Source organism: Pongo abelii, chromosome 5 (genome assembly GCF_028885655.2).
Source record: "Pongo abelii isolate AG06213 chromosome 5, NHGRI_mPonAbe1-v2.0_pri, whole genome shotgun sequence".
NCBI lineage: Eukaryota > Metazoa > Chordata > Mammalia > Primates > Hominidae > Pongo > Pongo abelii.
In genome coordinates this window covers 82,857,342-82,874,514 of record NC_071990.2, presented here as the reverse complement: position 1 = coordinate 82,874,514, position 17,173 = coordinate 82,857,342, and the positions used below count along the sequence as shown (strand labels likewise).

Below are 17,173 nucleotides of genomic sequence, written 5' to 3'. Positions count from 1 at the left end.
ATCTGTCTTCTTTTACTCAGCATAATTATTTTGAGATTTGTTCATGCTATTATGGGTATCCATTGATTCTGTTTCATTACTGAATAGTATTTCATTGTTTGGGTATACCACATACAATGTGTTTATCTGTGCATCTGTTGATGGACCTTTAGGTATTTGCAATTTTTTCTCTAGCTATTTTTTAATTTTAATTTTCATGAAAGTAGAGATGGGGGTCTCATTATGTTGCCCAGGCTGGTCTCAAACTCCTGGCCTCAAGCAGTTCTCCTACCTCAGCCTCCCAAAGTGCTAGGATTATAGGCATGAGCTGCCACACCTGGCCTAGCTATTTTTGATACTGCTTAAGAAAGTCCAGTGTATTTAAAAAAAAGTTTCATATTTTAAATCCCTACATGAAACATCAAAATCTATAATTTAAAAGCAGTGTTTTCAGTGAGCTGTGATCAAACCACTGCACTCCAGCATGGGTGACAGAGTAAGACCTGGTCTCAGACAAAACAAAACAAAATAAGTAAGATATGTTATGTCCAATTCAAGTGCATCAAACAAATAATATAAACTTTTCTGACTGAAGCAAGGAACGGAGACTGGGGGCTCTACTAGTTTAATGTCACTTTACCTGCCCTGAGGAACTATCAAAGTCTTCTGACAACAATGTTTGGAAACTCCTGATTTAGATTAAATGTATAAGCATATTTTTATTGTTAGTATTGTGACTGTCTTGTTTTTTACAGATAATTACATTTAGGAGGAAAGTTCTTGAGCCGTTTTCTTGCAATACAGAAAATCAAAGAGCAAAAAATATCTGAAGTCATCTCCCTAACTTGTCTAATACTTCTAGCATTAAAATACCATTTTAAAATAAAAATCTTAGGCTGAGTTTGGTGGCTTAATGCCTGTAATCCTAGCACTTTGGGAGGCCGAGGTGGGCAGATCACTTGAGTCCAGGGGTTCAAGACCAGCCTGGTAACATGATGAAACCCTGTCTCTACAAAAAATAGCAAGAAAAATAAATTAGCTCAGCTTGGTGGCATGTGCATGTAGTCCCAGCTATTCAGGAGGCTGGGTGGCAGGATTGCTTGAGCCTGGGAGGTAAAGGCTGCAGTTAGCCATGATTGTGCCACTGCACTCCAGCCTGAGTGACAGAGGGAGACCCCGTTTCAAAAAACAAAAAACAAAACAAAACAAAACAACCTTAAATGGAATACTAACATATGAAACAGATTAAGCCTTTTTGCATATTAATTTATAAATTACAATTATGATAGGCTTATAAATATAAAACTAGGTACATAGTCTTAAAATTGTCTATCAAACATTTATTATGAGCTTTGCGTCAGACATTATGCTAAGTACTAGAGTTGCAGTGGTGAACAAATTAGCCCCTGCCTATATAGAACTATCCTCCTTTCTTGTTTTGCCATAGGAAAGTTATCTCTCCTGTCTTAGGCCAATACCTGTGCTTTTATCTTAATGCTTCCCACTTCAGAAGCCTGAAAACTATTGATTACCCCTTTCCTTTCTTGTGTAAGATTCAACCTTTTCCTTTTAACTAGATTCTTCCCCTCTGGTTTTGAATGTGCTCAGGTCTCTCATGTGGTCTGGGCACACTTTCTTCTATCAGTTGTCCTATCATTACCAATTCTCCATCCCCTTCACAGCCAGATTTCTCAAAAGAGTTGTCACCTCCCACTCAGTCCATAATTCATTCTATCTCCCAGCCCCATTACTAAACTGAAACAGTACCAGTACAGGCTAAGTTCAGCAGTGACCTTTATATTGCCAACACCATCTACTTTTTATGTGACTCATCATACTCGAAGTTCAATTACTGGTCATCTTCTTATTTCACTTTATATTCGTTCTACACTATCCATTTAATGAGCATATGTTCAGTCATCAGACATGTACTAAAGACTCAAAATTTATATCTCTTGCCCATATCTATCATCTGAGCTTTAGACTTAATTATCTCTTATTGACCCTACCATTCTATCTGGATGTTCAGAAAGACCGCAAACTTCATGTCCAAAACTAAACTTAATGTTTTCCTCATACCCATCTCATAAAACCAAAATCAAACAAAAATATAGACAAAACATAGAACAGCTTGTTTTTTTTGGAATTTTCTTCCTCAGTAAATAGGAAGAATTTGTATCTTTGGCACTTCCATTTTCTTCACAAATATTCAGTCTACTGTTAGAGCATTCCACTTTTATCTCTTAAATATTTCTCAAATCCATATACTAAATTTTATCTCCAGTGCTATCACCTCTGGTTCAGTCTACTGTGATACTTCACCCGGGCCACCAGAGTTACCCTCCTGACTGGTCTTGCCTTTCTTTCCTCCAAATATATTAAGCCAGTGTGTTCTTTTTTAAAATTTGGAGTTTACTGCTTTTAAGAGAAAAGCTATAGCATTCTTAATATGGCCTTCAAGGCCTACATAGTCTGGCTCCTGCCAACTGTCTTTAACTTGATTTTGTAACCTGATCTCTGTATTCTAGTCATCTTGGCCTTCTCTTAGTTCTCAAATGCACTTTCCTTCTTTCCACCTCCTTACTCTTTGACAGACTGACTCTGACTCTTCTTTCAATATCTATTCAGTTATATTCTTTGGAGAAGTCTGACTTACTGGGGCAGTTTGCTGTTGTATGTTCTCATAGTACTTCTTTTTTATTGTACGTTTCATATTTATTAGTGTGATTCTTTAATATTTGTCTAAGTATTTTCATGTTTGTATGTTTAATTATATGTTCAATGAGAGCAAGGAGGATGTTTGTCTTTGCTCATCATTTTACTACCAGTGTTTAGAATGGCTTCTGGCATGTATTAGGTGCTCAGTGAGTCTGGTGAATGACTGAATGAGTAAATTAATTAAAATTGTAACCCTGTTTCAAGTAACATTTGTTTCTAATGTAGTGAGTTATATTGCATGTCTTAGATATATCAATTTAAAGGTATGAAAATTAAGATAATTTTTGTATTTTTATATTTTAAATATTAATATTCATTGAAACTTAAAAAAATGTCTTTAGATATATAACGATTTGTCATGGAACTTAAAATATGGATCTGCGGTTTCATAGTTGATCACTAGAGTGTGCTATAACATCAGGGCTCTTAATTATAAGTGTGCCGTGTTATACTGCTTTGGAAGTTTGACTCAATGGAGTTTATGACAGTATGACGTATCCATAGCTTCAGTGTTTTTGGTATGGGAGTTAATGTTTTAAATAGCTGTGGCTGTCACTGCTAGTGATTCTGAGAAAGAAAACATACAGCTTTGAGTTTCAGGGTTTTTTTCCATCATAGAAAACATAATAGGTATGCTTTTTTAAAAAGGAAATATAAAACATTACAGACAAACTAAAATATTCATTAATTTGCAAATTATGGGCTACCTGGTACTGGCCTCTGTTGGGTATATATAAAAGTAGAATGTATAGGTGCAGCCTTTAATGTGTCTGAAATCTAGTTGATAAATATTAATATACATACATGGAAGTTAAATGACAGAATAAGAAGGAAATTACGATACAAGGGCCAGGCGCTGTGGCTCATGCCTGTAATCCCAGCACTTTGCGGGGCTGATGTGGACGGATCACATGAGGCCAGGAGTTTGAGACAAGCCTGGCCAACATGGGAAAACCTTGTCTCTACTAAAAATACAAAAATTAGGCCGGGCGTGGTGGCTCATGCCTATAATCTCAGCACTTTGGGAGGCCGAGGCAGGCAGATCACCTGAGGTTGGGAGTTCAAGCCCAGCCTGACCAACATGGAGAAACCCTATCTCTACTAAAAATATAAAATTAGCCGGGCCTGGGGTGGCACATGCCTGTAATCCCAGCTACTTGGGAGGCTAAGGAAGGAAAATTGCTTGAATCCAGGAGGCGGAGGTTGCGGTGAGCTGAGATTGCGCCATTGCACTCCAGCCTGGGCAACAAGAGCGAAACTCCATCTCAATAAATAAATAAATAAATAAATAAATAAATAAATAAAAGATAAATAAGTAAATAAATAAATAAGCTAGCCAGGCATAGTGGTGCATGTCTGTAATTTAGCTACTAGGGAGGCTGAGGCAGGAGAATTGCTTGAACCCAGAAGGTGGAAGTTGCAGTGAGCCGGGATCACGCCACCAAGAGTCTGTCTCCAAAAACAACAACAACAACAACAACAACAAAACAAAAAGAAATTACGATACAATATGGAAGTATTAAAGAGATTACAGTATGATGAAGTACCAAATGAGTGGTTCTGAGAAGGAAAACTGAGCATGGGCTGGTGTTGTCAGGAAGACTTCATTGCAGAAGAAGGGCTTGAGCTGTGTTAGTTCATAAGCACTTTTTATATTCATTTCCAAATATTTTATTATTATGTTTATAAGCATGTGAAAAACATTAGAAAAAAAGAGATCACTTAATTCTTGATTCCTTTCATTGTCATAAGCTTTTGAATACAGGATGGGATTTTTAAAAGAAGAAATAAGGGAAGATGGGGTAGTATAAACAGAGGAAATCGTGGGAGTTAAGAAGATAGGAATGCTAACGGTCCTTTGGGGAGTTAGGGTGCAAGGGGTGGGGGACTCATCTCAGGAAATTCCACAAATTATACATTCTTGTTTTAGTTGTAGAAAATGTGAGTTTTTTCCAAGGTTAGGAGAAGAATGACAATGTTGTTTGAGGGTGTTAACATCTAAAAGTGAGCAATTTGTACAATTTTTATTTGTTTATTGTTACTTAGGTATTCTTTTTTATTTCATGTGCTTTTATTTCCCATTTTCCTTTCACTGAAATGTCCCCTTATGTAATTCTGGAAAGAAAATGTAAGCTTGTGTTTCTTTTTTTTTTTTTGAGACGGACTCTCGCTCTTGTCACCAAGGATGGAGTGCAATGGCGTGATCTCCGCTCACTGCAACCTCTGCCTCCCAGGTTCAAGTGATTCTCTAGCCTCAGCCTCCCCAGTAGCTGGGACTACAGGCGCCTGCCACCACGCCTGGCTGATTTTTATATTTTTAATACAGACAGGGTTTTGCCATGTTGGCCAGGCTAGTCTCGAACTCCTGACCTCAGGTGATCTGCCCACCTCAGCCTCCCAAAGTGCTGGGATGCCAGGTGTGAGCCACTGCACCCAGCTGAGCTTGTGTTTCTAATTAGTGAAAAAAATTACTTGTGAGAAAAAAATTATTCTGTGATTATATCAGCTCCAATCTGATATAAAAATCTTTCTAATTAAGCTAGTACAATTTTTTTAAGGCCAACTGAGCAAAGAATAATTTAGTTCCTTTAAAGTGTAAATATGACAATATTAATGTTTTTTGGTTTGAACAAAAATCTGTTTTTTTTTTGAGACGGAGTTTCGTTCTTGTTGCCCAGGCTGGAGTGCAATGGCTTGATCTCAGCTCACCGCAACCTCTGCCTCCTGGGTTCAAGCGATTCTCCTGCCTCCGCCTCCCGAGTAGCTGGGATTACAGGTATGTGCCACCAAGCCTGGCTAATTTTGTATTTTTAGTAGAGATGGGATTTTTCCATCTTGGTCAGGCTGGTCTCGAACTCCTGACCTCAGGTGATCTGCCTGCCTCGGCCTCCCAAAGTGCTGGGATTACAGGCGTGAGCCACCGCACCTGGCCAGAACAAAAATCTTTTAAGGAAAATTTCAGTTAACCTTTTTATGTTGCTGTTTATTTTCAGAAGGCTAAATTTTATACAGATTGTCTCTTGCGATATCTACTTGCTAATGTTGAAAACTCAATAATGCTATATTTATTATTTGAAAGTTTAGAATGTTTTTGATATTTGTTTAATCATAGCTCTATTTTATTTGACAAATTTGGTTCATTTTAAGAAGAAATTTTGACAGACTCCACATTGTTTGGATAAATTTGTAATTAATGAAATTATCCATTGAGAAATCATGAGTGGAAAAAGTTATGGAATTGTAGTCTTAGGAAACATATTTGAGATTCAGTATAACATTATACAGCTCTTTCTGAGTCTTTCTGTGCCTCAGTTTCATCATATGGAAATGAGAGTAGACTATACCTATGATACAGGTTTACTACAAGGCTTTTATCCGTTTGTAATTCAGTACCTATATCTCTAAGAAAAGTTATCAGTAATTTAAAGCAATAAAGAACCTAAAAACCTCTGCTTTTCATTATCGTATACTAAAAAAATACCGTTTGAGTTTCTGTTTCTGTTGTTAATTTTCTAATTAATTTTTCATGAAAGACTATTTCCAAGTATTCTGCTGGACACTGAGATACAAAGATGAATGAAACACAGTCCTGTTCCCCAAGAGACTAGTCTAGCAGTTAAGATTGATGTGTAAACAATAATAACAGTGTGTGATGCTTTATCATAATGATTGAAGTTTTGTAGGAGGAGAGAGAAGGTGACATTTGAGCCAACTGTAAAAGAATGAGAAGACATTTGAAGTGGAATATATTCCAGAATAAGGGGAATAGTAAAAATAAAGGTAGCTGTGTGATCATGGAAAAAACACTGTACTCTAAATCAAAAAGACCAGATTTTTGTTATCTCTCTGCTACTTATCTAATTTGTGAATCAGACAAATTATATAATATTCTTTGAGTTTGTTTTTTAACCTCTGTAATAGTTAATATATGCTTTCTTCACAGGGTATTGCAAAGATTAAATGGGATAATACACATGAAGTACTTAGGCTTTTAGTAAATTTGTTTGCCCACACATTTGGGCTAAACATTTTAGCTTTCAGTGCATTTTGTACTCTGGCCCTATTGTTTCTTTTAAACTTTACTTCTCTTTAAGTTTCTTCCTTACCCTGAATTCAGGCATTCTTTGCTTATTGAAGAGAACAGCCTGCCTTTACTTAAATAACTGAAATCTTTTTTAGGTCCACGTATTTGTACAACCAAAATTCTTTCTGATTGTACGTCTCCTCAGCTTTAATGTCATTTCCTCAGTGAAGCCATCAGTATATACCATCTTCCATATTGTATTTTTTCTTCTGTGCATCCATAGTACTTTATACATTGTTTTATCATTGCTTAAGTATATTTTTAAATCTTCCCCATCAGAATTTTTTGAGGGGAGAAGATTGGGTTTTAATCAGCCTGATTTTCAGCACCTACAATAATCGTGACATGCTCAATATATGTGTGTAAATGAATCACGAAGTCAATAGTTTGGGTCCTGTTAATTTACTCTCTGTTTGACTTTGTGTTGTTAAACCTGTCTAGTCCTCAGTTTGCTCATTGCTGAAAGAGAGCATTGGAGCAACCTAGATAATCTCTACGGACCTTTCTAGCTGTAAAATTCCATAATTAGGTCCATCTGTATTGTACCTTTTTAAGTTTTTCTCCTTACTGGAATGCTTCTTACTGCTTTCATCATATACCTCTTTTTTATTATCTTCTCAAGTTCATTCTTCTCCATGAGGCCCTCTCAAATGATTAAATATTGTGATTTTTATAGTTGTTATAGCCAGTGTAACTCAATTTGTTATACAGTCTTAAATTCTGTTCTTTTATATGTCATTTTGTATGTTGTTTCCTCAACTAGCTTGTGAATTCTTAGAAGGTAAAGATCATATTTTATATTTCTGTCCTATCTATAATCCTTTGCTCATAAAATATATTAGTTCCTCACAATATTTGGCTGTTAATTATCTGATTTAGAGATTATTGGTTTATCTGGTATATATATAATATTATTAGAAATAGGCTATTTCTTGCAATATCTTTCTCTATGATATTTTATACAGAAGGTTTTATAAATATCTATAGATTCTTTTGTTTACTTATAATTTTAAAGGTAAGCTTGACTGCACTCATTTAATTTGCCTCTGGAGTCAGGAGTTTATAATTCTTCCTCTGTATCTATTAATAAGCAGTTTGACTAATATTACTAGAAGCTTTAATCTTTAATTTTGGCATTTGTTTTGCAGATGCTCTACCCATGGTACCCCAGGACCAGAAGGCAACCATATTTCAGATTTACCACTTCTAGACAGTCCCAAGTAAGGTTAATTGATAAGTTATGGGCCTCCAAAGCTAAGTTGCTGCTTAGCATTGAAAACATTAAGGCTGAGTGCAGTGGCTCACGCCTATACTCCCAGCACTTTGGGAGGCTGAGGCGGGTGTATCATCTGAGGTCAGGAGTTCAAGACCAGCCTGGCCAACATGGCGAAACCCTGTCTTTACTAAAAATACAAAACATAGCTGGGCATGGTGGCGCACGCCTGTGATGCCAGCTACTCATGAGGCTAGGGCAGGAGAATCGCTTGAACCTGGGAGGCAGAGATTGCAGTGAGCTGCGATCATGCCACTGTACTCCAGCCTGGGCGACACAGTGAGACTGTCTCAAAAAAAAAAAAAAAAAAGAATAAGAGAATGTTAAGAAATTGGGAATAGTATGGTGTTGAGTAGAATGTATTACTTGAATCCTCTCTGTACTGTAGTTTGAGTTACCTTTCTGTTCAGTTATGTTGTTTCTGCTCCCTCCCCATTTCCTGGTACTTTACAAAATTCTCTTTCTAATACTGGTCCAAATAAAACATTAGTTCTTCTGTTTTTCTGTTTCTCACCTCATCATTCTGTAATCTCTGTGAAAGCTTCCAGGTTCGCTCATTGTAGGTCACTGGAAAAAATTGTAGCATTGCTAAAGAGTATTTCAGAGAAAATTTTGCATGCAAAAATTTAGGAAGATGAGTGAAACTCATCATTCTATAATCTCTGTGAAAGCTTCCAGGTTCATTCATTGTAGGTCACTGGAAAGAATTGTAGCATTGCTAAAAAAGTATTTCAGAGAAAATTTTGCATGCAAAAATTTAGGAAGATGAATGAAACTCATTATTATTATTCTTTCAGTCCCTGGCTATCTTCTTCAGTGACTGCTCCATCCATGGTAGCCCCAGTCACTTTTGCATCTATTGTAGAAGAAGAACTACAACAAGAAGCAGCTCTTATTAGAAGTCGAGAAAAACCATTGGCTCTGATTCAGGTGAATAACATACTTAGTAGGGTTTAATTTAGAGAAGAACTACATTTCCTACTTAGGTTTTAAGAAAATCATGTTTGTTTGTTTTGGACAGGTGCTTGTATCTATGAAATTAAAATGTAAATGCCAGGTAAAATTAAACTGAGGCATCTAGCAATGTATGTATTAGTTGTAGATATTCAGGGCAATTAATTTATGACTAATAAATTATGATAAAGTTTATATTTTTGCTTTGGTGATACTTTGGATTATTTTAGTTTTTTAAAATGACCAGTAGAGAATTTGGCAGTATTCTCTAGTGCTACACTTGGCTTCTGTATCAGTAAGAATTCTAGGATTGTAAGCAACAGAAGCCCACTCTGGCTAACTTAAGGAAAAGATAATTTATTTGAGGGATATTAAGATTCCATAGACTTAGCTGAAAGACCAGACAGCGAGGCTTGGAAACAGAAAAGACCCATAGTAGCACTGGAAAGCTCAGAAGCAAGATTTAGAAGATTTGTACAACAACAGAAAGTATCTCACAGAATAAAGCTATTGGAATGAATGAAATTTAGCAATCATTTTCAGTTTCTTTTTCCTTCTGCTCAAGATTCAAATTCAAGAGCGCATGGGTATTTCATGATTCTACCTCAGGCCTCAAGCTTTCTCCTTGCCATGGAGATAGCAGGATACCTGATTTAAAATGCAGGATACCTGATTTAATTTCACGGTATTGTATCCATGGAAAGTGATAGTTCCTCAAAAGGAAATTGGAAGGCAAATACATCCTGCTTAGTTTATAATTAAAAGAGTAAAGAGTCTTCTTTCCCTTCCTCCTTTCAGATTGAGGAGCATGCCATACAAGATTTATTGGTTTTCTATGAGGCATTTGGCAACCCTGAAGAGTTTGTCATTGTTGAAAGGACACCGCAGGGACCACTGGCAGTACCTATGTGGAATAAGCATGGATGCTAGTTCACTGTGGAGTTGAGATGCATTTTTCATAATTATGAGTTTGTTCATATAAAGAAAAGCTGTGGAAAAGAGTCTTAGAGATTTTGTAATATCATCCTAAATAGATTAAGAAAAGATATAATTTCTTTACTGCAGTTAAATCATATAATGTTTGTATGATTAAAAATAAATTTCTCAGAATTGTGATTTTAGTAACTTTATATAAAATGTGTGAGACAAAAACTTATTAAGGTTAAATAGAATTTTTTCTTCTGAATAATCTAACAAAGGAAAATATAAGTGATTGAATCATAAGATATAAAGGGGGGTGAAGTATTAAAAATAACTTTTTTGTTTGATAACTTGAGAATTTAGAAGATTTTGCCAAGTGTGTATTGTTGCTTGACTTCTTAAATATGGCATTGATGAATTTAAAGTAGGAGTATCAGTTATTACTTCTGATTCATTAATGGCCAGAATTTTGTGTTTGGTCTGATAGTTGTGTCACCATTCTTGTTGTTTTTTAAAAATCAGGCTAGGCATGTGGTCCATGTCTATTCAAAGCTTGACCTGCACAAATGCCATATTTCTATTTGGACCTCATATTCTCCATTTTGCATTAAGCAGTAGAGTACAGTGGAAAGGGAATAAGAATACTGATTATTCTGAACAGTTTAGTCCCAAGAGAATAGCTTTTTTTAAAAAAAAAAAAAAAAAAAAAGATTTGGAGTCATTGTAGGTTATTTTTGGTGGGATGGAGGATCTTAAAAATGCCTAATTGTGAGATAATCAATTTCTGAAAGTGTTAAAATTTCTGAAAATAAATGCTTAATTACATATACAGAAATTAAATAGTTTGGAAGAGGGTTGGATTATCATTACCTTTACAATACTGTATAATCAGAAGTTCTCTGAATCTCAGTTGTACATCTAGACATAAAAATTGTTTTCTTTATAGGATGTTGTTTGGTTTGTTTCTGAGTGTTTAAATTTTTCAAAAACAAATGTTAAATTTGTGCTTCAGTACCTAGATAAATTGGAAAGGTTAATGTTCTAGTTTCTGGAAGATAAGCCTGGGAGGCACATAAGCAATTCACTGCTATAATTTAGTTGATGTAAAATGATGGAAACTGACTCAATATTTCAGGTTTAGTTCTGCCCAAAAGCAGCAGACATGTAAGCAGATGTGCAATAAAAAATGATCTTGAACCATTTCACTAATGTGTGCTTGACATTTTTTACTATATTGACATTTATTATGGAAAGAGTTAATAATTATTTTTTCTGATGTGCTACACTAATGGCCAGTATATGGTTAAGTTGATGCTGTATTTATTCCAAGATGGATTTAAAAAGGCAGTTTTCTAAATATGAACTTGTGAATTTTTGTATGTGTGTTTGAGTAAATTGAGAAATGAATTTTATGAATGTTTTATTGATGTTGCAGTAAAGAAGCCTTTTGAAGTAATTGATTTCATTTGAAGCTTTGATTCTTCTGTATATATTGACATCTTTAATATTTACAGATGCTGTAAAGTGATGATTTTCTTGCTGTCCTCCATGCTGCCTGGGAAGCACTCTTGGGGGTCTTTGTTGGATGGGGTGTGAAAGAGGGGCAAGAGCTGAACTGCATCTGTGAGGCTTTAGGCAGTTACAAACCACAACCAGAGGAGTTGCACTTTATGGTCTGTTTTATGTAGTGAGGTATTATATATAATTGTATTGGGAAAAAAGGAGTTCTTCTGCTAGTAAAGTTAAAGAGAAACACTGTCATAAACTGTATTTCTTCATAAGTAATTCCATGAAGATAGCTATCTGACACATTGCTGTCAAAAAGCCCAGGAAAGTGATAAGGGTTTTCTTTCTCCCCTAACAAAATAACATTATTCTGCTACAGTATTCATCTCTAATTCCATAACCTCAAAAAGACCTGATAGAATTGAAGAAATACTGGAAATGACAAATTTAAAAGATCAGTGGGATAGAGAGGTCTTTAAGATTTATGAAAACAATTACATAACTTTTTTTTTTTTTTCTTGAGGCACAATCTCACTCCATCACTCAGACTGGAGTGCAGTGGCAGGATCTTGGCTGACTACAACCTTTGCCTCCTGGCAGAACTCTTCAGCCTGAAAAAGTGATGGTTGGGTAGGACATTGGGATAAGGGTATGTCAGAGGCAGAATATGCTTAAAAGTTGCAAAATCAAGAAGACTGCTAATCAGGTAAAGTCAAATTTGTTGACAAAATATTGGGATTCAGGACTCTTCTTCAAGTCCTAAAGAGATGGTTTTTAAAATAAATTTAAGAAAAACCTAGCTTTATATAGGAGCAATATCCACTCATTTGAGAAAGTATTGCTAGTTATGTCTGGGTTGATTCCCTTTAACTGTTTTGGAGGCCAGGGTATATATATTTGTCCATGATAAGGTATAAGTAGCTCTTTCATAAAATTTTAGATCTGAAGCCTTATTGATTAATTTTATGTATATTCTCTTCATTTTATAAATTGAAGAAAGCTGGCCAGGCGTGGTGCTCATGCCTATAATTCCAGTACTCTGGGAGGCCGATGCTGGTGGATCACTTGAGGCCAGGAGTTCAAGACCAGGCTGACCAACATGGTGAAACCCCGTCTTTACTAAAAATACAAAAATTAGCCGAATGTGGTAGTGGGCACCTGTAATCCCAGCTACTTGGGAAGCTGAGGTGGGAGGATCACCTGAGTCAGGGAGGCGGAGGTTGCAGTGAACCAACATCATGCCACTGTGCTCCAGCCTGGGTGACAAGAGTGAGACTGCATCTCAAAAAAAAAAATTGTACATATAGTGGTGGAGCCAGACGACCTGATGTTTCTCCCAAATATGCTTCAAGCTTTGCTCATGCTGATCTCTACCTTAATTTTTCTTTTTCTTCAGATAAAATTCTACTTATCCGTAATTAAGGCAATCAAAATTCTCTTTCCTTTATAGTTTTTCTGGTTTCCCTCCATACACCCTCAAACATAAAGTAACATAAAATAAAAACAGTAGCATACATGGATCAGCTATGTTCTCATTTCCTCGTAACCCTATACCTTTTAGGGTACTTGTCATATTCTGCCATTACTTTTGTTTTTCTATTAATCTAGTCTTTTACTAAATTACTTGTACTTTGAGAACATAGACTAGGCATTCTTTTCTTTCTTGTATATGTGTATGTTTAAATCTTTTAAAATCTTGAACCATAACATAAAGAGGTAAGTGCACAAGACAAAAATATTTAGCTAAGTAATTTACCAGTAAGTCAAGAAGTGGACCATGACAGCACTTCAGAAAGAGGTCCTGGATTTGATTTCCTAACATTTCAATGAAGACTTTTGCATCTGTATTCATGAGGGATATCGGTCTGTGGTTTTCTTTTTCTTTTCCTTTTTTTCCCCTATCTTTTACTCTGGCATCACTGTAATAGTAGCCTTATAGAGTGAATTGGGAAGGATTCACTTTTATGGAAGTGTTCATAAATGATTGGTATTATTTCTTATTTAAATATTTGATAGAATTAACTAGTGGAATCATCCAGGTATGGGATTTTCTTTGTGGGAAGATTTTAAATTATTATTGTTTTTTCTATTTCTTTACATATTACAGGCCTGTTGAGATTTTCTATATGTTCTTTATTCAGTTTCAATAATTTGTGTCTTTCTAGGAATTTATCCGGTTTATCTCAGTTGTCTAGTTTGTTCATAGTAGTGCCTTACAGTCCTTTTAATTTCATAAGGTTTGGTGGTCAAGTTCCTCCCCACTTTTGTAATTTTGGTAATCTTTATTTTCTCTCTCTCTTTTTTTTTTCTTTAATCATATCAATCAACATTGAAGTTGTCGAAGAAGTTATTGAAGTCAAAGAACCAACTTGGGGTTCGTTGATTTTTCTGTGTTCTCTTTTCTTTTTCATTGGTTCTGTTCTCTATTATTATTTTCTGCTTCCTTTAGCTTTAATTTGTTGTTCTTTTTCTATATATTTAGGCTTAGAGAGTTCTCTTTTTCTCAAATACAGGCATGTAGACCTATAGATTTCCCTCTAAGCACTGCTTTAGCTGCATCTCATAAATTTGTATATGTCATGTTTTTATTTTCATTCAATTCAAAATATTTTTAAATTTCATCTTGATTTCTTCTTTGAACTATGGATTACTTAAAAGTATATTGTTTAATTTTTGAGTATTTGGGAATTCTTACCAAATATCTGTTTGTTATTGATTGCTAATTTAATTTTGTTAAATTTGGAGAACATATTTTGTATTGTTTCAGTCCTTTTAAGTTTGTTGAAATATCTTTTATAATCTAGTATATGTTCTGTCTTGGAGAATGTTCCATGCGTACAGGAGAAGAATATGACTAAATTGACATCAATCTTATGAAATAGTAGCTTGTAGGACTTTGTATGTTTGTATGTTTCCTGTGTTGAGGACATAAATGTGTCTACCTAAATAAAGGATAAGAATCTGAGGAACAAAAAAGATGGACCATATGGTAAGGGATATTGCTTATTTGCAGATCCGTCCTTTGTTCTCTACTATATTTTGTGAAATTAATCTCTAGGACTTTACCAACCAGCTTATTTTCCCTCTGACATCCAGTTATCACCCTCCAAGTGATTCTGATATGTACTAAAGTAGGTATTTTGAGCCGTAAGAGAAAGAAAGATATGCACAGGCTTGATAACCATTTGGAGCACTAGCAGAATATTGGCGTGTTGGCAGGAGAAACAGAATGAAGCTTCTTTTTTCTGCCCTCTCTCATGATGTTGTTATGAGCCACAATCAGGGGAAGGTCACAGCTCCTGTCGGGCAGCTCTCTCCATACGACAATCTCTCCAGCTTCTGTGGATGTTGCTTTCCCACACCCTCAGGCCTAAGAATGGCAAAGGATCTCGCCGTTATATCTAGCCCAACTAACTGCAGTATCCATTGTGGTTTTCCTACATCCTGCCCACACTTTTATAAAGAATTTAATAATAATTCTCCCAAGTTGAGAGTGCTGTCTGTTTCCTGCTTGGACTCTGAAAGATGATCTAAGTAATGGAAAGAAGTAATAGAATGTAGAGATTTTGTTTGTTTGTTTTTTGAGACGGAGTTTTGCTCTTGTCACCCAGGCTGGAGTGCAGTGGCGCGATCTCAGCTCACTGCAACCTTTGCCTCCTGGGTTCAAGGATTCTCCTGCCTCAGCCTCCCAAGTAGCTGGGATTACAAGCATATGCCAGCACGCCTGGTTAATTTTTTGTATTTTCTTTTTTTTAGTAGAGATGGGGTTTCACCATGTTGACCAGGCTGGTCTCGAACTCCTGGCCTCAGCGATCCACCTGCCTCAGCCTCCCAAAGCGCTGGGATTACAGGGTGAGCCACCGTGCCTGGCGGAATGTAGAAGTTTTGGTTCAAGGATATTTTACCTAGAAATTTGGCAGTGAACAGATTTATGAGAGACATAGATGGTAACTTTTAAATAGATGGTGTATTTGTTTTATATATATTTTTAAAAAAGGAGGTCTGTGCATCTAGAAGGCATTCGAAAGAGAGGAGTCAATGCATATAGAAAGAGACTGAGATGCTGGAAATACAGAAATAACAGTAGAATGAGAACGAAGATAAAACCAAGAGTACAAAATTAAACTTGTTGGAAAGGAAAGAAGTGCTACTTAATTTTCTTAAACTGAGGGAAAGAAATTGAGGATAATTTTATTGATTCCTGGAGTAGCAACATCAACATCACTGGGAACATGTGATAATACAAATTCATGGGCTTTGCCTCTACTGAATTGGAAACAGGAAGGGGTGCCCGGCAATCTGTTTTAACAAGCCCTCCAGGTGATTCGGATGCGTGCTAAAGTAGGTATTTTGAGGCGAAAGAGAAGGGAAGATATGCACAGGCTTGATAGTCTAAAAATATTTTCTATTGCATAGCAAGGGTTGGTAACTGGAAGAGAGTGGAAAACATTTGCTATACAAATTTAAAAGACTTAAATTTTGTTTATTAAGAATGGGAGGCTTTTCATTATTTGATAGTGAAAGGGAGATGTTTGTAAGTTGCTTACTATTAAAATCTCAAATATTTAGTACAGCTTTAAAAGATTTTGAGATGTCTTTGGGTGCCCTAGAGTTCACTAATTTTAATTATTTATAACTTCTGTGAAGAAAACAAAAGTTTTTCCAGCTACATGGTCTGTTAGAAAATAAAAATTAAATGGCTCAGACTAAGAAGATGTGGAAGAAATTACAGGGCCAGACTCATTTTCAGATACTCAAAACAAACGATCAATTGCCAAGTAATCAAGTACCTTTTTTACATTCTCTCACCTCACCCATTCTTTATACATTAATTATGTGTGTATGTGCTTTTTAGATCCCATACCTGTATAATTATCTTTAATTTTTAGTTTAATTTACATAGGAAATGAAGAACTGGATACATTAAACATTTTTTTTGATTATGAATTTATACTGCAAGTATTTTTCAAAATACTTACAATGTACTTTAGCTGTGGTGCTCAACTTAGGATGTATTTGGAGCCCCTAAAAGATAAAATCTGATAAATATACTCCTTTTAAAACAAAAGGCATTTGAAATAGCACATATCCATAATACCCTTTTAAAAGACTGAAAAAATTAAGGGAATTTCCAATTCCTTCACCTTCATGTGAAAAGGTGAAAGAAAGATTTGGAGATAATATACCTTTTTCCTTTTTAGTAGAGACTTTGAGGCACAATTTAATGTGCAGTAGGATTTCTTTTTTTCTTTTCTTTTCTTTTTTTTTTTTTTTTTGAGACAGAGCCTCACTCTGTCTTCAGGCTGGATGGAGTGTAGTGGCGCGACCTCGGCTCACTGCAACCTCCGCCTCCTGGGTTCAAGCAATTCTCTTGTCCCAGCCTCCCGAGTACCTGGAATTACAGGTGCCCACCACCACACCCGGCCAATTTTTTATATATTTCTAGTAGAGACAGGGTTTCGCCATGTTGGCCAGGCTGGTCTCGAACTCCACCCACCTCAGCCTCCCAAAGTTCGAGGATTATAGGCGTGAGCCACTGTGCCCGGCCACAGAGCTCTCTATTCAGTATAAAGATAGAATAAAGGTATTTTCAAATAAACAAAGTCTCTAATAAACCTACCACATACCCTTTTTTACAGGCTGCTGGAGAATGTATTCCACTAAACGAAGAAATAGATTGAGAGGAAGACATGATATCCAGGAAATAAGTAATCAACAATGAAGAGAAGGAGAGACAA

At 35.8% G+C, this 17,173-nt stretch overlaps 1 protein-coding gene across 6 annotated transcripts in view; it reads left to right on the top strand.

The window, feature by feature from the left end:
• The window catches only part of IBTK (inhibitor of Bruton tyrosine kinase), a 79,091-nt gene extending 67,957 nt beyond the window's left edge, over positions 1-11,134 (top strand). For all 6 annotated transcript variants that reach the window (XM_063724879.1, XM_063724878.1, XM_009242032.4 and 3 more), the window contains 3 exons: positions 7,930-8,001; positions 8,852-8,984; positions 9,807-11,134. In XM_063724879.1, coding sequence (XP_063580949.1) covers positions 7,930-8,001; positions 8,852-8,984; positions 9,807-9,938 — 337 coding nt within the window. In that variant the 3' untranslated portion in view covers positions 9,939-11,134. The remainder of the gene's footprint in view (positions 1-7,929; positions 8,002-8,851; positions 8,985-9,806) is intronic.
• Positions 11,135-17,173: the final 6,039 nt, after the last annotated feature.